Consider the following 22425-nt stretch of genomic DNA (forward strand, 5'->3'; position numbering starts at 1 on the left):
GTACCCCTCTAAAGCCCAGCACCAGTTTCAAGCATAACTGCATTTACAAGCTCAGCACCCCTCAACTTATTGTTCCAGATTAAAGACCTGCACTTGTTTGAGCCACCGTGCCACCTTCAACTAGTTCACCACCTTCAACCAGGGTACAGTTTCTTACTTCAGCAGCATCTTTAACTATACCCAAAGTCAAACAGAAGACACCCTAGAGCACTAGGTTTACCTCATGTGCTGTACGCTGAGCACCATCATCCCTTGTCCCAGACATCCCCTGCACATCAGGACTCTCTTCTGCTGTCATACTCACTCCAGTTTCAAGTCATCAGTACAGGGGGTAACTTCCCATACTTTGTAAGTCTTCTTACATCTGGAGTTATGATCCAAATTTCCATAGACCATGAGTACCAGCTCCTCAATGTACATTGTGGCAGAATATCTCTAGATTACTACGGATGATAATCATGAAAAAGAAAATCACTTTCCATTGCCTAGCACCTTTCAAGTCCAATTAGGCATGCTCTTGTGTTGCAGGGTGCTGGAAAGACCAATGTGGCTTTGATGTGTATGCTTCGTGAGATAGGGAAGCATATCAATGTGGACGGAACCATCAACGTGGATGACTTCAAAATAATCTACGTCGCTCCCATGAGGTCTCTGGTGCAAGAAATGGTTGGCAGCTTTGGGAAGGTGAGATGCTTGCACCTGCTTCATACATCCCTACAAAATCAATGGTTGTAACTCACCAGAGTTACCAGAAGTCAGTTGGTGCTCAGTCCCATTATTACCAATTCTGTTGTGATGCGGGACTGACAATGACTTGTTTCTAAAGCCTTACTTGACACGATCCCATACAACTATGTATTTTTTGGACCTTATATTTAATGTGCTCAGAATTAGTCAGACCTTCTGACTTGAAACTGCATAAAGCACACATTACCGCTTGCTGCGCTTGTGCTAATGCTAGTAATCACTAATGCATTGATGGAGCCGTGGGTTAATGAGCTACTACTCCCTTCTTGAAACATTTCAGCATATTAATATATCTAACCCTGCTCCATGTCTTTTTCAATTATTGTTCAAATGATCAATGATCTGTGTAACTGCTAGAGAAATAACATTTAGTTCACTCACACATTAGTAGAATACTTAATGTTCTCAACCGTGATTTCCTGAGAGAGCAGTCCTTATCTGCTCTGCATGTGGGTTCACCCCATTAACAGAGAGATTTTAGTGTCTGGTGGTTTTGGTGTTTTGGAATAAAAAGACAATACTGTGTGTGCAAGCATGTGAATCATTCTTTAGTGTAAGCAGTTTCAGATGTAGTTGACATGCATGAATGAGAAGTATTCTCTCAGCCAAAAAGCATCCACTCACCAAATGTGTCAAATTAAAACTTCTTACCTAAAATCTTTCACTGTACTTTGCACTCAATCCTTTTTATTAGTTTGCGGACAAGAATGGTCCCATGTTAAAACAGTTGTAGTGGGAGGTGAGGATGATGATACCTGCTGATCCACTTTCAAAATAATGACTTATTTTAGTCAGGTGATGCAGTGATAGGCATACAGGTCGATACAGCAAAGAACCGGCTAAGAAGCAGTTTATGTGAAGACATTGACCCACATGGACTTAAGGCATTTAGTGATCTCAAGCCTGGATAATTTACAGAGTTTGCGACTGTTAACTGGCTTACTACATACTAAACCCATTTTGCAAGTAGTACTGCATTAGAAATTGCAGTTTGGAAAGGGCACGTTAGCACTTAACTTCCAAATTAGCATTCACAATGTAATGGATCAGAGATTTGCAACCACTGCCTACTCTGAAACATTAAAAAAATAAAAAGCTTTTTACTTTAAACACTGCTGTATTTCCTTTAAAGAAAATGGGCTTCATTTTTTTATTGAATCAGATATGGTGGTTTGCTGACCCCAGCAGGCCACCCTCTCTGTGATGACATGGAGTCAGAGTGAGTTGCGATTTACGACCTACCTTGTTAATATTTATAAGCAGTGCTTAATTTGTGCTTGTTGTTTCCGGTGCTGAGCACCAGCACTTATTTTTGAGGGCTGGGGCTTACTCTTTTGCCTCAAGCTTTTGTTTGCGAGCAAAAGACACATGGGAAAGAAGGAGGAACGGAAAAACGAAAAAGCGTCACAAAGGGAGAAAGTAGAAAGCTGCAAGAGTGAGCTGAAGGGGCAGGGAGTGGCTTTATATGAATTGACGAGTGTAAGGAAATGCCTCCTTGGCATGGTTGCCCCCTGACTTTTTGCCTTTGCTGATGCTATGTTTACAATTGAAAGTGTGCTGAGGCCTGCTAACCAGGCCCCAGCACCAGTGTTCTTTCCCTAACCTGTACTTTTGTATCCACAATTGGCAGACCCTGGCATCCAGATAAGTCCCTTGTAACTGGTACTTCTAGTACCAAGGGCCCTGATGCCAAGGAAGGTCTCTAAGGGCTGCAGCATGTCTTATGCCACCCTGGAGACCTCTCACTCAGCACAGACACTCTGCTTGCCAGCTTGTGTGTGCTAGTGAGGACAAAACGAGTAAGTCGACATGGCACTCCCCTCAGGGTGCCATGCCAGCCTCTCACTGCCTATGCAGTATAGGTAAGACACCCCTCTAGCAGGCCTTACAGCCCTAAGGCAGGGTGCACTATACCATAGGTGAGGGTACCAGTGCATGAGCATGGTACCCCTACAGTGTCTAAACAAAACCTTAGACATTGTAAGTGCAGGGTAGCCATAAGAGTATATGGTCTGGGAGTCTGTCAAACACGAACTCCACAGCACCATAATGGCTACACTGAAAACTGGGAAGTTTGGTATCAAACTTCTCAGCACAATAAATGCACACTGATGCCAGTGTACATTTTATTGCAAAATACACCCCAGAGGGCACCTTAGAGGTGCCCCCTGAAACTTAACCGACTGTCTGTGTAGGCTGACTAGTTCCAGCAGCCTGCCACACTAGAGACATGTTGCTGGCCCCATGGGGAGAGCGCCTTTGTCACTCTGAGGCCAGTAACAAAGCCTGCACTGGGTGGAGATGCTAACACCTCCCCCAGGCAGGAGCTGTGACACCTGGCGGTGAGCCTCAAAGGCTCACCCCTTTGTCACAACCCAGCAGGGCACTCCAGCTTAGTGGAGTTGCCCGCCCCCTCCGGCCACGGCCCCCACTTTTGGCGGCAAGGCTGGAGGGAACAAAGAAAGCAACAAGGAGGAGTCACTGGCCAGTCAGGACAGCCCCTAAGGTGTCCTGAGCTGAGGTGACTCTAACTTTTAGAAATCCTCCATCTTGCAGATGGAGGATTCCCCCAATAGGGTTAGGATTGTGACCCCCTCCCCTTGGGAGGAGGCACAAAGAGGGTGTACCCACCCTCAGGGCTAGTAGCCATTGGCTACTAACCCCCCAGACCTAAACACGCCCTTAAATTTAGTATTTAAAGGCTACCCTGAACCCTAGAAAATTAGATTCCTGCAAACTACAAGAAGAAGGACTGCCCAGCTGAAAACCCCTGCAGAGGAAGACCAGAAGACGACAACTGCCTTGGCTCCAGAAACTCACCGGCCTGTCTCCTGCCTTCCAAAGATCCTGCTCCAGCGACGCCTTCCAAAGGGACCAGCGACCTCGACATCCTCTGAGGACTGCCCCTGCTTCGAAAAGACAAGAAACTCCCGAGGACAGCGGACCTGCTCCAAGAAAAGCTGCAACTTTGTTTCCAGCAGCTTTAAAGAACCCTGCAAGCTCCCCGCAAGAAGCGTGAGATTTGCAACACTGCACCCGGCGACCCCGACTCGGCTGGTGGAGATCCGACACCTCAGGCGGGACCCCAGGACTACTCTGATACTGTGAGTACCAAAACCTGTCCCCCCTGAGCCCCCACAGCGCCGCCTGCAGAGGGAATCCCGAGGCTTCCCCTGACCGCGACTCTTTGAACCTAAAGTCCCGACGCCTGGGAGAGACCCTGCACCCGCAGCCCCCAGGACCTGAAGGACCGGACTTTCACTGGAGAAGTGACCCCCAGGAGTCCCTCTCCCTTGTCCAAGTGGAGGTTTCCCCGAGGAACCCCCCCCTTGCCTGCCTGCAGCGCTGAAGAGATCCCGAGATCTCTCATAGACTAACATTGCGAACCCGACGCTTGTTTCTACACTGCACCCGGCCGCCCCCGCGCCGCTGAGAGTGAAATTTCTGTGTGGGCTTGTGTCCCCCCCGGTGCCCTACAAAACCCCCCTGGTCTGCCCTCCGAAGACGCGGGTACTTACCTGCAAGCAGACCGGAACCGGGGCACCCCCTTCTCTCCATTCTAGCCTATGCGTTTTGGGCACCACTTTGAACTCTGCACCTGACCGGCCCTGAGCTGCTGGTGTGGTGACTTTGGGGTTGCTCTGAACCCCCAACGGTGGGCTACCTTGGACCAAGAACTAAGCCCTGTAAGTGTCGTACTTACCTGGTTAACCTAACAAATACTTACCTCCCCTAGGAACTGTGAAAATTGCACTAAGTGTCCACTTTTAAAACAGCTATTTGTGAATAACTTGAAAAGTATACATGCAATTTTGATGATTTGAAGTTCCTAAAGTACTTACCTGCAATACCTTTCGAATGAGATATTACATGTAGAATTTGAACCTGTGGTTCTTAAAAATAAACTAAGAAAAGATATTTTTCTATACAAAAACCTATTGGCTGGATTTGTCTCTGAGTGTGTGTACCTCATTTATTGTCTATGTGTATGTACAACAAATGCTTAACACTACTCCTTGGATAAGCCTACTGCTCGACCACACTACCACAAAATAGAGCATTAGTATTATCTATTTGTACCACTATTTTACCTCTAAGGGGAACCCTTGGACTCTGTGCATGCTATTCCTTACTTTGAAATAGCACATACAGAGCCAACTTCCTACAACGAGTCCCCAAATGGCTTCAGGATTACGCTGCCTCAGTATTCCGTGTTTCTACATTTAATTGCAGTAGCCGCGTGTTTAAGAAGACTTTCGGCACCGGCACGTTTTTATTTACAAATTAAGCACTGTTTATAAGGATAGACTAGATTGCAAACCACTGCGAATGATGTGTGTGGACTTACATAACAGGCTGGTTCGCAAAATCCCATTTGATATGCAAAAACTTGGTGTGTAATTTGCAACCACTTTTTGTGAATCCGATGTTAGGTGTAGGAAGTTGGCTCTGTATGCACTATTTCAAAGTAAGGAATAGTATGCACAGAGTCCAAGGGTTCCCCTTAGAGGTAAGATAGTGGCAAAAAGAGATAATACTAATGCTCTATTTTGTGGTAGTGTGGTCGAGCAGTAGGCTTATCAAAGGAGTAGTGTTAAGCATTTGTTGTACATACACACAGGCAATAAATGAGGAACACACACTCGGAGACAAATCCAGCCAATAGGTTTTGTTATAGAAAAATATATGTTCGATGGCATATGTTGCTGCAGATACACATGTTTGGCACAGTCCGCTGCCTGGTGTTGGGCTCGGAGTATTACAAGTTGTTTTTCTTCGAAGAAGTCTTTTTTGGTCACGGGACCGAAGGACTCCTCCCTCTTCGGCTCCATTGCGCATGGGCGTCGACTCCATCTTAGATTGTTTTTTTCCGCTGTCGGGTTCGGACGTATTCCTTTTCGCTCCGTGTTTCGGTTCGGAAAGTTAGTCAGAATCTCGGAAGAAAGCGTCGGTATTGTTCCGTTCGGTATCGGGATAGTTAGGTACATCGACACCGATCATCGGAAGACTTTGGGGTAGCTTCGATTCCCCCATCGGGGCCTGGTCGGCCCGACCGCGTGCGACATCGAAGCCGATGGAACGGACCCCGTTCCGTTTCTGCCCAAAATGTCACAGTAAGTATCCTTATACAGATCAGCACTTGGTCTGTAACTTGTGCTTGTCCCCCGAGCACAAGGAGGATACCTGTGAGGCCTGTCGAGCCTTCCGGTCCAGAAAAACACTCCGGGACCGAAGAGCCAGGCGTCTACAAATGGCGTCCACGCCGACAAAACAACGTTTCGACGACGAAGAGGAAACATTCTCGGTTCCGGAATCAGAATCCGGAGACTCAGACGTCGAACAACAGCAACAAACTGTGAGTAAGACGTCGAAAAGTAAAACCATCGACAAACCGAAAGCCCAGGGGACGCCACTGCCAACAGGCCATGGCTCGACCCATAAAACAGGCGACCCGTCGAAGGCGCCGAAAAAGGGCACGCCCATAGCGAAGACACCCGACTCCGGTCGAGGGACCGCCATGGAGCAACCTCTGAGCCGAGAAAGCGGATCCGAGAGACAAAAACAAGATACCGGCACCGAGAATCCATGCCGAAAGGAACAAAAATTCTGTCGGTGCCGAAACCGAAAAAAGATTCTCTCTCGGCGCCGAAAAATACCACACCTTCATCCTACTCAGAGGAACAAGGAATAAGTGGCCAAATGCACAGATTTGGACAAGAGCTCCAAAGTGTAGAATCAGACTACACACAAAAGAGACTGTACATCCAGCAAGACACAGGGAAGATATCAACCCTTCCCCCAATAATGATGAAAAGAAGGATGACGCACAACCACAAGCCAAAGTGGTTAAAAAAGTCACGCCTCCGCCCTCTCCACTACAACAGGCATCGCCGGCACAAACACCGCCACAAATGCACTCACCAGCGCAAACTACCATAAGTCAAGATAATCAGGATCAAGACGCTTGGGACCTATACGACACCCCAGTGCCGGACAATGATCCAGATTCATACCCCACAAAGCCGTCACCGCCAGAGGACAGTACCTCATACTCACAACTGGTGGCTAGGGCTGCAGAATTCCACAATGTCCAACTGCATTCAGATCCTATAGAGGATGATTTTTTATTTAACACTGTAAGGAAATGCCTCCTTGGCATGGTTGCCCCCTGACTTTTTGCCTTTGCTGATGCTATGTTTACAATTGAAAGTGTGCTGAGGCCTGCTAACCAGGCCCCAGCACCAGTGTTCTTTCCCTAACCTGTACTTTTGTATCCACAATTGGCAGACCCTGGCATCCAGATAAGTCCCTTGTAACTGGTACTTCTAGTACCAAGGGCCCTGATGCCAAGGAAGGTCTCTAAGGGCTGCAGCATGTCTTATGCCACCCTGGAGACCTCTCACTCAGCACAGACACTCTGCTTGCCAGCTTGTGTGTGCTAGTGAGGACAAAACGAGTAAGTCGACATGGCACTCCCCTCAGGGTGCCATGCCAGCCTCTCACTGCCTATGCAGTATAGGTAAGACACCTCTCTAGCAGGCCTTACAGCCCTAAGGCAGGGTGCACTATACCATAGGTGAGGGTACCAGTGCATGAGCATGGTACCCCTACAGTGTCTAAACAAAACCTTAGACATTGTAAGTGCAGGGTAGCCATAAGAGTATATGGTCTGGGAGTCTGTCAAACACGAACTCCACAGCACCATAATGGCTACACTGAAAACTGGGAAGTTTGGTATCAAACTTCTCAGCACAATAAATGCACACTGATGCCAGTGTACATTTTATTGCAAAATACACCCCAGAGGGCACCTTAGAGGTGCCCCCTGAAACTTAACCGACTGTCTGTGTAGGCTGACTAGTTCCAGCAGCCTGCCACACTAGAGACATGTTGCTGGCCCCATGGGGAGAGCGCCTTTGTCACTCTGAGGCCAGTAACAAAGCCTGCACTGGGTGGAGATGCTAACACCTCCCCCAGGCAGGAGCTGTGACACCTGGCGGTGAGCCTCAAAGGCTCACCCCTTTGTCACAACCCAGCAGGGCACTCCAGCTTAGTGGAGTTGCCCGCCCCCTCCGGCCACGGCCCCCACTTTTGGCGGCAAGGCTGGAGGGAACAAAGAAAGCAACAAGGAGGAGTCACTGGCCAGTCAGGACAGCCCCTAAGGTGTCCTGAGCTGAAGTGACTCTAACTTTTAGAAATCCTCCATCTTGCAGATGGAGGATTCCCCCAATAGGGTTAGGATTGTGACCCCCTCCCCTTGGGAGGAGGCACAAAGAGGGTGTACCCACCCTCAGGGCTAGTAGCCATTGGCTACTAACCCCCCAGACCTAAACACGCCCTTAAATTTAGTATTTAAGGGCTACCCTGAACCCTAGAAGATTAGATTCCTGCAAACTACAAGAAGGACTGCCTAGCTGAAAACCCCTGCAGAGGAAGACCAGAAGACGACAACTGCTTTGGCTCCAGAAACTCACCGGCCTGTCTCCTGCCTTCCAAAGAACTCTGCTCCAGCGACGCCTTCCAAGGGACCAGCGACCTCTGAATCCTCTGAGGACTGCCCTGCTTCGAAAAAGACAAGAAACTCCCGAGGACAGCGGACCTGCTCCAAAAAGACTGCAACTTTGTTTCGAGGAGCAGCTTTAAAGACCCTGCAATCTCCCCGCAAGAAGCGTGAGACTTGCAACACTGCACCCGGCGACCCCGACTCGGCTGGTGGAGAACCAACACCTCAGGGAGGACCCCCGGACTACTCTACGACTGTGAGTACCAAAACCTGTCCCCCCTGAGCCCCCACAGCGCCGCCTGCAGAGGGAATCCCGAGGCTTCCCCTGACCGCGACTCTCTGAAACCTAAGTCCCGACGCCTGGAAAAGACCCTGCACCCGCAGCCCCCAGGACCTGAAGGACCGGACTTTCACTGGAGAAGTGACCCCCAGGAGTCCCTCTCCCTTGCCCAAGTGGAGGTTTCCCCGAGGAAGCCCCCCCTTGCCTGCCTGCAGCGCTGAAGAGATCCGTTGATCTCTCATAGACTAACATTGCGAACCCGACGCTTGTTTCTACACTGCACCCGGCCGCCCCCGCGCTGCTGAGGGTGAAATTTCTGTGTGGGCTTGTGTCTCCCCCGGTGCCCTACAAAACCCCCCTGGTCTGCCCTCCGAAGACGCGGATACTTACCTGCAAGCAGACCGGAACCAGGGCACCCCCTTCTCTCCATTCTAGCCTATGCGTTTTGGGCACCACTTTGAACTCTGCACCTGACCGGCCCTGAGCTGCTGGTGTGGTGACTTTGGGGTTGCTCTGAACCCCCAACGGTGGGCTACCTTGGACCAAGAACTGAACCCTGTAAGTGTCTTACTTACCTGGTAAAACTAACAAAAACTTACCTCCCCCAGGAACTGTGAAAATTGCACTAAGTGTCCACTTTTAAAGTAGCTATTTGTGAATATCTTGAAAAGTATACATGCAATTGAAATGATTCAAAGTTCCTAATGTACTTACCTGCAATACCTTTCAAACAAGATATTACATGTTAAATTTGAACCTGTGGTTCTTAAAATAAACTAAGAAAATATATTTTTCTATAACAAAACCTATTGGCTGGATTTGTCTCTGAGTGTGTGTACCTCATTTATTGTCTATGTGTATGTACAACAAATGCTTAACACTACTCCTTGGATAAGCCTACTGCTCGACCACACTACCACAAAATAGAGCATTAGTATTATCTCTTTTTACCACTATTTTACCTCTAAGGGGAACCCTTGGACTCTGTGCATGCTATTCCTTACTTTGAAATAGCACATACAGAGCCAACTTCCTACAAACACCCTCTCGGCTACACATAGCCAATATCAATGTCTCCCAATGCTACCGGGGATGTTACGGCACGCAAAACAAATTTTTGAAGAGCCCGTAAAATCAAGAGCCATCACCCCAAGGGTGGATAAAAAATACAAACCACCACCCACAGATCCAGTGTTTATTACTTCGCAGTTACCACCTGACTCCGTAGTAGTAGGGGCAGCTCGCAAAAGAGCAAATTCCCATACATCTGGCGACGCCCCACCTCCGGACAAAGAAAGCAGAAAATTTGATGCGGCAGGAAAAAGAGTAGCATCACAGGCAGCCAACCAGTGGCGCATCGCAAATTCTCAAGCGCTGCTGGCCAGATATGACCGCGCTCACTGGGATGAGATGCAACTTCTCGTAGACCATCTTCCCCAAGAATACCAAAAAAGGGTGCAGCAAATAGTTGAAGAGGGACAAACAATCTCAAACAATCAAATCCGCTCTTCACTGGACGCAGCCGATACTGCAGCGAGAACAGTCAACACTGCTGTCACCATAAGGAGACACGCTTGGCTCCGCACTTCAGGCTTCAAACCTGAAATCCAGCAGGCTGTCCTTAATATGCCCTTCAACGAAAAACAACTTTTTGGCCCTGAAGTGGACACAGCCATTGAAAAACTTAAAAAGGACACAGACACGGCCAAGGCCATGGGCGCACTCTACTCCCCGCAGAGCAGAGGCTCTTTTAGAAAAACTCCATTTAGAGGGGGGTTTCGTGGCCAACCCACAGACACCACCAGCCAACAAACAAGAACCACACCATATCAGGGTTCCTTCCAAAGGGGAGGTTTCAGGGGATATAGGGGGGGTCAATTCCCAAGGAGTAGGGGAAGATTCCAGACTCCAAAAACACCTCCACCTAAACAGTGACTTTCAAGTCACGCAACCCCTTCACTCAACACCAGTGGGGGGAAGACTAAGCCAATTCTACCAATCTTGGCAACAGATTACAACAGACAATTGGGTATTAGCAATAATCCAACATGGCTATTGCATAGAATTCCACAAATTCCCACCAAACATCCCTCCCAAAACACGCAAAATGTCACCACAACATTTAGAACTTTTAGGACTAGAAGTTCAAGCACTACTGCAAAAGGATGCAATAGAGTTAGTACCAGTACAACAAAAAAACACAGGAGTTTACTCCCTGTACTTTCTAATTCCAAAAAAAGACAAAACATTAAGACCAATATTAGATCTCAGGACACTAAATACCTACATCATATCGGACCATTTTCACATGGTCACACTACAAGACATCATTCCACTGCTCAAACAGCAAGATTACATGACCACATTAGACCTAAAGGATGCGTACTTTCATATACCAATACACCCTTCTCACAGAAAGTACCTACGGTTCGTATTCAAAGGAATACATTACCAATTCAAAGTGTTGCCATTCGGAATAACAACTGCACCAAGAGTGTTCACAAAATGTCTAGCAGTAGTAGCAGCACACATCAGGAGACAACAGATACATGTGTTCCCTTACCTAGACGATTGGCTAATCAAGACCAACACAGTAAAAAAATGCGCAAACGACACCACATGTGTCATACAAACCCTTCACAAACTGGGGTTTTCCATCAACTATACAAAATCACACCTAGAACCGTGTCAGACACAACAATATCTAGGAGCAACCATCAACACATCAAAAGGAATTGCCACTCCAAGTCCACAAAGAGTGCAGGCATTCCACAAGGTAATAAGTGCTATGTTTCCAAACCAAAAGATACAAGCAAAATTTGTGCTAAAACTTCTAGGCATGATGTCATCATGCATAGCCATTGTCCCAAACGCAAGACTACACATGCGACCCTTACAACAGTGTCTAGCATCACAATGGTCACAGGCACATGGTCAACTTCAAGATCTGGTGTTGGTAGACCGCCAAACATACCTCTCGCTTCTATGGTGGAACAGCAAAAATTTAAACAAAGGGCGGACATTTCAGGACCCAGTGCCTCAATACGTTATAACAACAGATGCTTCCATGACAGGGTGGGGAGCACACCTCAATCACCACAGCATTCAAGGACAATGGGATATACACCAAACAAAATTTCATATCAATTACCTAGAACTGTTAGCAGTATTTCTAGTGTTGAAAGCCTTCCAACCCATAATAACACACAAATACATTCTTGTCAAAACAGACAACATGACAACAATGTATTATTTAAACAAACCAGGAGGAACACACTCAACACAATTGTGCCTCCTAACACAAAAAATTTGGCAGTGGGCGATTCACAACAACATTCGCCTAATAGCACAATTTATTCCAGGAATACAAAACCAACTAGCAGACAACCTTTCGCGAGACCACCAACAAGTCCACAAATGGGAAATTCACCCCCAAGTTCTGAACAAGTACTTTCAAATTTGGGGAACACCCCAGATAGATTTGTTCGCAACAAAAGAAAACTCAAAATGCCAAAACTTTGCATCCAGGTACCCACACCGCGAATCACAAGGCAATGCTCTATGGATGAGTTGGTCAGGGATATTTGCATACGCTTTTCCCCCTCTCCCTCTCCTTCCATATCTAGTAAACAAGTTGAGTCAAAACCAACTCAAACTCATACTGATAGCACCCACATGGGCAAGACAACCTTGGTATACAACTCTACTAGACCTTTCACTAGTACCGCATGTCAAACTACCCAACAGACCAGATCTGTTAACACAACACAAACAACAGATCAGGCATCCAAACCCAGCATCATTGAATCTGGCAATTTGGCTCCTGAAATCCTAGAATTCGGATACTTAGACCTCACACAAGAATGCATGGAGGTCATAAAACAAGCTAGAAAACCTTCCACTAGACACTGCTATGCGTCTAAGTGGAAAAGATTTGTTTACTACTGCCATGCCAATCAAATACAACCATTACATGCCTCTACTAAAGACATAGTAGGATACTTACTACATTTGCAAAAAGCAAATCTCGCTTTTTCATCTATAAAAATACACCTCGCAGCAATATCTGCTTACCTACAAACTACTCATTCATCGTCTCTATTTATTTAGAATACCAGTTATTAAAGCATTCATGGAAGGGCTAAAAAGAATTATACCACCAAGAACACCACCAGTTCCTTCATGGAATCTTAACATCGTCTTAACAAGACTCATGGGTCCACCTTTCGAACCCATGCATTCCTGTGAAATGCAATATCTAACCTGGAAAGTCGCATTTCTCATTGCAATCACATCCCTCAGAAGAGTAAGTGAAATACAGGCATTTACCATACAAGAACCATTTATTCAAATACACAACAATAAAATAGTTCTAAGAACAAATCCAAAATTTCTACCAAAAGTAATCTCACCATTCCATTTAACTCAAACAGTAGAATTGCCAGTGTTCTTCCCACAACCAAATTCCGTGGCTGAAAGGGCACTACATACATTAGACATCAAAAGAGCACTAATGTACTATGTAGGAAGTTGGCTCTGTATGTGCTATTTCAAAGTAAGGAATAGCATGCACAGAGTCCAAGGGTTCCCCTTAGAGGTAAGATAGTGGTAAAAATAGATAATACTAATGCTCTATTTTGTGGTAGTGTGGTCGAGCAGTAGGCTTATCCAAGGAGTAGTGTTAAGCATTTGTTGTACATACACATAGACAATAAATGAGGTACACACACTCAGAGACAAATCCAGCCAATAGGTTTTGTTATAGAAAAATATCTTTTCTTAGTTTATTTTAAGAACCACAGGTTCAAATTCTACATGTAATATCTCATTTGAAAGGTATTGAAGGTAAGTACTTTAGGAACTTTAAATCATAAAAATTGCATGTATACTTTACAAGTTATTGACAAATAGCTATTTTAAAAGTGGACACTTAGTGCAATTTTCACAGTTCCTGGGGGAGGTAAGTTTTTGTTAGTTTTACCAGGTAAGTAAGACACTTACAGGGTTCAGTTCTTGGTCCAAGGTAGCCCACCGTTGGGGGTTCAGAGCAACCCCAAAGTCACCACACCAGCAGCTCAGGGCCGGTCAGGTGCAGAGTTCAAAGTGGTGCCCAAAACGCATAGGCTAGAATGGAGAGAAGGGGGTGCCCCGGTTCCGGTCTGCTTGCAGGTAAGTACCCGCGTCTTCGGAGGGCAGACCAGGGGGGTTTTGTAGGGCACCGGGGGGGACACAAGCCCACACAGAAATTTCACCCTCAGCAGCGCGGGGGCGGCCGGGTGCAGTGTTGAAACAAGCGTCGGGTTCGCAATGTTAGTCTATGAGAGATCTCGGGATCTCTTCAGCGCTGCAGGCAGGCAAGGGGGGGGTTCCTCGGGGAAACCTCCACTTGGGCAAGGGAGAGGGACTCCTGGGGGTCACTTCTCCAGTGAAAGTCCGGTCCTTCAGGTCCTGGGGGCTGCGGGTGCAGGGTCTCTCCCAGGCGTCGGGACTTTGGATTCAAAGAGTCGCGGTCAGGGGAAGCCTCGGGATTCCCTCTGCAGGCGGCGCTGTGGGGGCTCAGGGGGGACAGGTTTTGGTACTCACAGTATCAGAGTAGTCCTGGGGTCCCTCCTGAGGTGTTGGATCTCCACCAGCCGAGTCGGGGTCGCCGGGTGCAGTGTTGCAAGTCTCACGCTTCTTGCGGGGAGCTTGCAGGGTTCTTTCAAGGCTGCTGGAAACAAAGTTGCAGCCTTTCTTGGAGCAGGTCCGCTGTCCTCGGGAGTTTCTTGTCTTTTCGAAGCAGGGGCAGTCCTCAGAGGATGTCGAGGTCGCTGGTCCCTTTGGAAGGCGTCGCTGGAGCAGGATCTTTGGAAGGCAGGAGACAGGCCGGTGAGTTTCTGGAGCCAAGGCAGTAGTCGTCTTCTGGTCTTCCTCTGCAGGGGTTTTCAGCTAGGCAGTCCTTCTTCTTGTAGTTGCAGGAATCTAATTTTCTAGGGTTCAGGGTAGCCCTTAAATACTAAATTTAAGGGCGTGTTTAGGTCTGGGGGGTTAGTAGCCAATGGCTACTAGCCCTGAGGGTGGGTACACCCTCTTTGTGCCTCCTCCCAAGGGGAGGGGGTCGCAATCCTAACCCTATTGGGGGAATCCTCCATCTGCAAGATGGAGGATTTCTAAAAGTTAGAGTCACTTCAGCTCAGGACACCTTAGGGGCTGTCCTGACTGGCCAGTGACTCCTCCTTGTTGCTTTCTTTGTTCCCTCCAGCCTTGCCGCCAAAAGTGGGGGCCGTGGCCGGAGGGGGCGGGCAACTCCACTAAGCTGGAGTGCCCTGCTGGGCTGTGACAAAGGGGTGAGCCTTTGAGGCTCACCGCCAGGTGTTACAGCTCCTGCCTGGGGGAGGTGTTAGCATCTCCACCCAGTGCAGGCTTTGTTACTGGCCTCAGAGTGACAAAGGCACTCTCCCCATGGGGCCAGCAACATGTCTCTGGTGTGGCAGGCTGCTGGAACTAGTCAGCCTTCACAGACAGTCGGTTAAGTTTCAGGGGGCACCTCTAAGGTGCCCTCTGGGGTGTGTTTTACAATAAAATGTACACTGGCATCGGTGTGCATTTATTGTGCTGAGAAGTTTGATACCAAACTTCCCAGTTTTCAGTGTAGCCATTATGGTGCTGTGGAGTTCGTGTTTGACAGACTCCCAGACCATATACTCTTATGGCTACCCTGCACTTACAATGTCTAAGGTTTTGTTTAGACACTGTAGGGGTACCATGCTCATGCACTGGTACCCTCACCTATGGTATAGTGCACCCTGCCTTAGGGCTGTAAGGCCTGCTAGAGGGGTGTCTTACCTATACTGCATAGGCAGTGAGAGGCTGGCATGGCACCCTGAGGGGAGTGCCATGTCGACTTACTCGTTTTGTCCTCACTAGCACACACAAGCTGGCAAGCAGTGTGTCTGTGCTGAGTGAGAGGTCTCCAGGGTGGCATAAGACATGCTGCAGCCCTTAGAGACCTTCCTTGGCATCAGGGCCCTTGGTACTAGAAGTACCAGTTACAAGGGACTTATCTGGATGCCAGGGTCTGCCAATTGTGGATACAAAAGTACAGGTTAGGGAAAGAACACTGGTGCTGGGGCCTGGTTAGCAGGCCTCAGCACACTTTCAATTGTAAACATAGCATCAGCAAAGGCAAAAAGTCAGGGGGCAACCATGCCAAGGAGGCATTTCCTTACATACTACATTGACAGAACAAAGCTAATCAGGAAAACAAAACAACTGTTCATAGCTTTTCAAAAACCACACATAGGAAATACAATCTCTAAACAAGGCATTGCTAGATGGATAGTCAGATGTATTCAAACATGCTATCTTAAAGCCAAAAGAGAATTGCCTATTACACCAAAGGCACACTCAACCAGAAAGAAAGGTGCTACAATGGCCTTTCTAGGAAACATTCCTATGAGCGAAATATGTAAGGCTGCAACCTGGTCTACGCCTCATACGTTTACTAAACACTACTGTGTAGACGTACTAAATGCACAACAAGCTACAGTGGGCCAAGCTGTACTAAGAACATTATTCCAAACTACTTCAACTCCTACAGGCTAAACCACCGCTTTTGGGGGAGGTAACTGCTTTATAGTCTATGCCAAACATGTGTATCTGCAGCAACATATGCCATCGAACTGAAAATGTCACTTACCCAGTGTACATCTGTTCGTGGCATTAGTCGCTGCAGATTCACATGTACCCTCCCACCTCCCCGGGAAGCCTGTAGCCGTTTAGAAGTAGATCATAAATCTTAAACATCTGTACATTTGTAAATAATTATTATAAACTCTTAACGTACATACATATTCACTCCATTGCATGGGCGCTATTTATAGCAAACAACTCCATCCTCACCCTCTGCGGGGAAAACAATCTAAGATGGAGTCGACGCCCATGCGCAATGGAGCCGAAGAGGGAGGAGTCCTTCGGTCCCGTGACAAAAAAAGACTTCTTCGAAGAAAAACAACTTGTAATACTCCGAGCCCAACACCAGGCAGCGGACTGTGCCAAACATGTGAATCTGCAGCGACTAATGCCACGAACAGATGTACACTGGGTAAGTGACATTTTCATTTCTTAGTTTATTTTAAGAACCACAGGTTCAAATTCTACATGTAATATCTAATTTGAAAGGTATTGCAGGTAAGTACTTTAGGAACTTTGAATCATTACATTAGCATGTATACTTTTTACATAAAACACATTTAGCTGTTTTAGAAGTGGACACTTAGTATTGTTAGTTTTAACAGGTAAGTAAGTCACTTACAGGTCTCAGTTTTTGGTCCAAGGTAGCCCACTGTTGGGGGTTCAGAGCAACCCCAAAGTTATCACACCAGCAGCTCCGGGCCGGTCAGGTGCAAAGGTCAAAGAGGTGTCCAAAACACATAGGCTTCAATGGAGAGAAGGGGGTGCCCCGGTTCCAGTCTGCCAGCAGGTAAGTACCCGTGTCTTCGGAGGGCAGACCAGGGGGGTTTTGTAGGGCACCGGGGGGGACACGAGTCAGCACAAAAAGTACACCCTCAGCAGTGTGGGGGCGGCCGGGTGCAGTGTGCAAACACGCGTCGGGTTTCCAATAGTTTCCTATGGGAGACCAAGGGGTCTCTTCAGCGATGCAGGCAAGGGGGGGGGGCTCCTCGGGGTAGCCACCACCTGGGCAAGGGAGAGGCCCCCTGGGGGTCACTCCTGCACAGGACTTCCGTTCCTTTAGGTGCTGGGGGCTGCGGGTGCAGGGTCTTTTCCAGCTGTAGGGAAATGGAGTTCAGGCAGTCGCGGTCAGGGGGAGCCTCGGGATTCCCTCTGCAGGCGTCGCTGTGGGGGCTCAGGGGGGACAACTTTGGTTACTCACAGTCTTGGAGTCGCCGGAGGATCCTTCCTGAGGTGTTGGTTCTCCACCAGTCGAGTCGGGGTCGCCGGGTGCAGTGTTGCAAGTCTCACGCTTCTTGCGGGGAGTTGCAGGGGTCTTTAAATCTGCTCCTTGAAACAAAGTTGCAGTTCTTTTGGAGCAGTGCCGCTGTCCTCGGGAGTTTCTTGTCTTTCTTGAAGCAGGGCAGTCCTCCGAGGATTCAGAGGTCGCTGGTCCCTTGGAAAGCGTCGCTGGAGCAGGTTTCTTTGGAAGGCAGGAGACAGGCCGGTAAGTCTGGGGCCAAAGCAGTTGTTGTCTTCTGTTCTTCCTCTGCAGGGGTCTTTCAGCTCCGCAGTCTTCTTCTTCTTGTAGTTTCAGGAATCTGTTTTCCTAGGTTTAGGGAAGCCCTTAAATACTAAATTTAAGGGCGTGTTTAGGTCTGGGGGTTAGTAGCCAATGGCTACTAGCCCTGAGGGTGGGTACACCCTCTTTGTGCCTCCTCCCAAGGGGAGGGGATAACATCCCTAATCCTATTGGGGGAATCCTCCATCTGCAAGATGGAGGATTTCTAAAAGTTAGAGTCACTTCAGCTCAGGACACCTTAGGGGCTGTCCTGACTGGCCAGTGACTCCTCCTTGTTGTTCTCATTATTTTCTCCGGCCTTGCCGCCAAAAGTGGGGGCCGTGGCCGGAGGGGGCGGGCAACTCCACTAGCTGGAGTGTCCTGCGGTGCTGGAACAAAGGGGTGAGCCTTTGAGGCTCACCGCCAGGTGTTACAGCTCCTGCCTGGGGGAGGTGTTAGCATCTCCACCCAGTGCAGGCTTTGTTACTGGCCTCAGAGTGACAAAGGCACTCTCCCCATGGGGCCAGCAACATGTCTCTAGTGTGGCAGGCTGCTGGAACCAGTCAGCCTACACAGATAGTTGGTTAAAGTTTCAGGGGGCACCTCTAAGGTGCCCTCTGGGGTGTATTTCACAATAAAATGTACACTGGCATCAGTGTGCATTTATTGTGCTGGGAAGTTTGATACCAAACTTCCCAGTTTTCAGTATAGCCATTATGGTGCTGTGGAGTTCGTGTTTGACAGACTCCCAGACCATATACTCTTATGGCTACCCTGCACTTACAATGTCTAAGGTTTGGCTTAGACACTGTAGGGGCACAGTGCTCATGCACTGGTGCCCTCACCTATGGTATAGTGCACCCTGCCTTAGGGCTGTAAGGCCTGCTAGAGGGGTGACTTATCTATACCTGTAGGCAGTGTGAGGTTGGCATGGCACCCTGAGGGGAGTGCCATGTCGACTTAGTCATTTTGTCCCTTTGTTACAGCACCCCAGGGCACTCCAGCTAGTGGAGTTGCCCGCCCCCTCCGGCCACGGCCCCACTTTTGGCGGCAAGGCCGGAGGAGATAATGAGAAAAACAAGGAGGAGTCATTCCCCAGTCAGGACAGCCCCTAAGGTGTCCTGAGCTGAGGTGACTCTAACTTTTAGAAATCCTCCATCTTGCAGATGGAGGATTCCCCCAATAGGATTAGGGGTGTGCCCCCCTCCCCTCAGGGAGGAGGCACAAAGAGGGTGTAGCCACCCTCAGGGCTAGTAGCCATTGGCTACTAACCCCCCAGACCTAAACACACCCCTAAATTCAGTATTTAGGGGCTCCCCAGAACCTCGGAACTCAGATTCCTGCAACCTAAGAAGAAGAGGACTGCTGAACTGAAAAACCTGCAGAGAAGACGGAGACACCAACTGCTTTGGCCCCAGCTCTACCGGCCTGTCTCCCCCCCTTCTAAAGACACTGCTCCAGCAACGCGTTCCCATGGTCCAGCAACCTCTGAAGCCTCAGAGGACTACCCTGCATCTAGAAGGACCAAGAACTCCAGAGGACAGCGGCTCTGTTCCCCAAAGGCTTGCGACTTTGCAAAAAAGAAGCAACTTTAGAACAACACACGTTTCCCGCCGGAAGCGTGAGACTTTGCACTCTGCACCCGACGCCCCCGGCTCGACTTGTGGAGAACAAACACCACAGGGAGGACTCCCCGGCGACTACGAGACCGTGAGTAGCCAGAGTTGAGCCCCCACAGCGACGCCTGCAGAGGGAATCCCGAGGCTCCCCCTGACCGCAACTGCCTGCTTCAAAGACCCAACGCCTGGTAAAGACTCTGCACCCGCAGCCCCCAGGACCTGAAGGATCCGACCTCCAGTGCAGGAGCGACCCCCAGGTGGCCCTCTCCTTGCCCAGGTGGTGGCTACCCCGAGGAGCCCCCCCCCCCCCCCCCCCCCTTGCCTGCCTGCATCACTGAAGAGACCCCTTGGTCTCCCATTGATTCCGATTACGAACCCGACGCTGGTTTGCACACTGCACCCGGCCGCCCCCGTGCTGCTGAGGGTGTACTTTCTGTGTGGACTTGTGTCCCCCCCGGTGCCCTACAAAACCCCCCCTGGTCTGCCCTCCGAAGACGCAGGTACTTACCTGCTGGCAGACTGGAACCGGGGCACCCCCTTCTCCATTGAAGCCTATGCGTTTTGGGCACCACTTTGACCTCTGCACCTGACCGGCCCTGAGCTGCTGGTGTGGTAACTTTGGGGTTGCTCTGAACCCCCAACGGTGGGCTACCTTGGACCCAAACTTGAACCCTGTAGGTGGTTTACTTACCTGCAAAAACTAACAAACACTTACCTCCCCCAGGAACTGTTGAAAATTGCACTGTCTAGTTCTAGCTTAATGTCATTTATGAGAAAAATGTATATGCTGTTTTGCTAATTCAAAGTTTCTAAAGTACCTACCTGAAATACCTTTCATTTGAAGTATTACTTGTAAATCTTGAACCTGTGGTTCTTAAAATAAACTAAGAAAATATATGTTCGATGGCATCTGTCGCTGTAGATACGCATGTTCTGCAATAGCTCGCCATCTGGTGTTGGGCCGGAGTGTTACAAGTTGTTTTTCTTCGAAGAAGTCTTTCGAGTCACGGGACCGAGTGACTCCTCCTTTTGTCTCCATTGCGCATGGGCGTCGACTCCATCCTCGATTGTTTTTTTTCCGCCATCGGGTTCGGACGTGTTCCTGTCGCTCCGAGTTTCGGAACGGAAAAAATAGTTAATTTCGGAAGATTTTCGTCGGTATTGTTGCGTTCGGGATCGGCGTACTTAGATTCAACACCGCATCGAAGATCGAAGAGCTCCGGTGCCCTTCGGGGTAGTTTTTCGATCCTCCGTCGGGGCCTGGTCGGCCCGACCGCGTGCTGAGGAACGCCGATGGAACGGACCCCGTTCCGTTTCTGCCCCAAATGCCACAATAAATACCCCTACACAGACCAACACTTGGTCTGCAACCTGTGCCTGTCACCTGAGCACAGCGAAGACACCTGCGAGGCCTGTCGTGCGTTCCGGTCCCGAAAAACACTCCGAGACCGTCGAGCCAGAAGACTTCAAATGGCGTCCGCACCGACAGCCCAACGGGAGTTCGAGGAACAGGAAGAGGAAGGTACCTTCTCGATCCAAGACTCAGACTCCGAAGGATTCGACGATACACAAACCGTGAGTAAGACGTCGAAAACCACACTGTAAGGAAATGCCTCCTTGGCATGGTTGCCCCCTGACTTTTTGCCTTTGCTGATGCTATGTTTACAATTGAAAGTGTGCTGAGGCCTGCTAACCAGGCCCCAGCACCAGTGTTCTTTCCCTAACCTGTACTTTTGTATCCACAATTGGCAGACCCTGGCATCCAGATAAGTCCCTTGTAACTGGTACTTCTAGTACCAAGGGCCCTGATGCCAAGGAAGGTCTCTAAGGGATGCAGCATGTCTTATGCCACCCTGGAGACCTCTCACTCAGCACAGACACACCGCTTGCCAGCTTGTGTGTGCTAGTGAGGACAAAACGAGTAAGTCGACATGGCACTCCCCTCAGGGTGCCATGCCAGCCTCTCACTGCCTATGCAGTATAGGTAAGACACCCCTCTAGCAGGCCTTACAGCCCTAAGGCAGGGTGCACTATACCATAGGTGAGGGTACCAGTGCATGAGCATGGTACCCCTACAGTGTCTAAACAAAACCTTAGACATTGTAAGTGCAGGGTAGCCATAAGAGTATATGGTCTGGGAGTCTGTCAAACACGAACTCCACAGCACCATAATGGCTACACTGAAAACTGGGAAGTTTGGTATCAAACTTCTCAGCACAATAAATGCACACTGATGCCAGTGTACATTTTATTGTAAAATACACCACAGAGGGCACCTTAGAGGTGCCCCCTGAAACTTAACCGACTATCTGTGTAGGCTGACTAGTTCTAGCAGCCTGCCACAAACCGAGACATGTTGCTGGCCCCATGGGGAGAGTGCCTTTGTCACTCTGAGGCCAGTAACAAAGCCTGCACTGGGTGGAGATGCTAACACCTCTCCCAGGCAGGAATTGTCACACCTGGCGGTGAGCCTCAAAGGCTCACCTCCTTTGTGCCAACCCAGCAGGACACTCCAGCTAGTGGAGTTGCCCGCCCCCTCCGGCCAGGCCCCACTTTTGGCGGCAAGGCCGGAGAAAATAATGAGAATAACAAGGAGGAGTCACTGGCCAGTCAGGACAGCCCCTAAGGTGTCCTGAGCTGAGGTGATTCTAACTTTTAGAAATCCTCCATCTTGCAGATGGAGGATTCCCCCAATAGGGTTAGGATTGTGACCCCCTCCCCTTGGGAGGAGGCACAAAGAGGGTGTACCCACCCTCAGGGCTAGTAGCCATTGGCTACTAACCCCCCAGACCTAAACACGCCCTTAAATTTAGTATTTAAGGGCTACCCTGAACCCTAGAAAATTAGATTCCTGCAACTACAAGAAGAAGGACTGCCTAGCTGAAACCCCTGCAGCGGAAGACCAGAAGACGACAACTGCCTTGGCTCCAGAAACTCACCGGCCTGTCTCCTGCCTTCCAAAGATCCTGCTCCAGCGACGCCTTCCAAAGGGACCAGCGACCTCGACATCCTCTGAGGACTGCCCCTACTTCGAAAAGACAAGAAACTCCCGAGGACAGCGGAC

General features: G+C 49.0%; 1 protein-coding gene across 1 annotated transcript in view; it reads left to right on the plus strand.

Annotated features, from left to right (window-relative positions):
* The window catches only part of SNRNP200 (small nuclear ribonucleoprotein U5 subunit 200), a 527741-nt gene that overhangs the window by 148437 nt on the left and 356879 nt on the right, over positions 1 to 22425 (plus strand). Inside the window, exon 13 of the mRNA XM_069214415.1 lies at positions 529 to 684. Within this exon, the coding sequence (XP_069070516.1) occupies positions 529 to 684 (156 nt within the window). The remainder of the gene's footprint in view (positions 1 to 528; positions 685 to 22425) is intronic.

Source organism: Pleurodeles waltl, chromosome 11, assembly GCF_031143425.1.
Source record: "Pleurodeles waltl isolate 20211129_DDA chromosome 11, aPleWal1.hap1.20221129, whole genome shotgun sequence".
NCBI lineage: Eukaryota > Metazoa > Chordata > Amphibia > Caudata > Salamandridae > Pleurodeles > Pleurodeles waltl.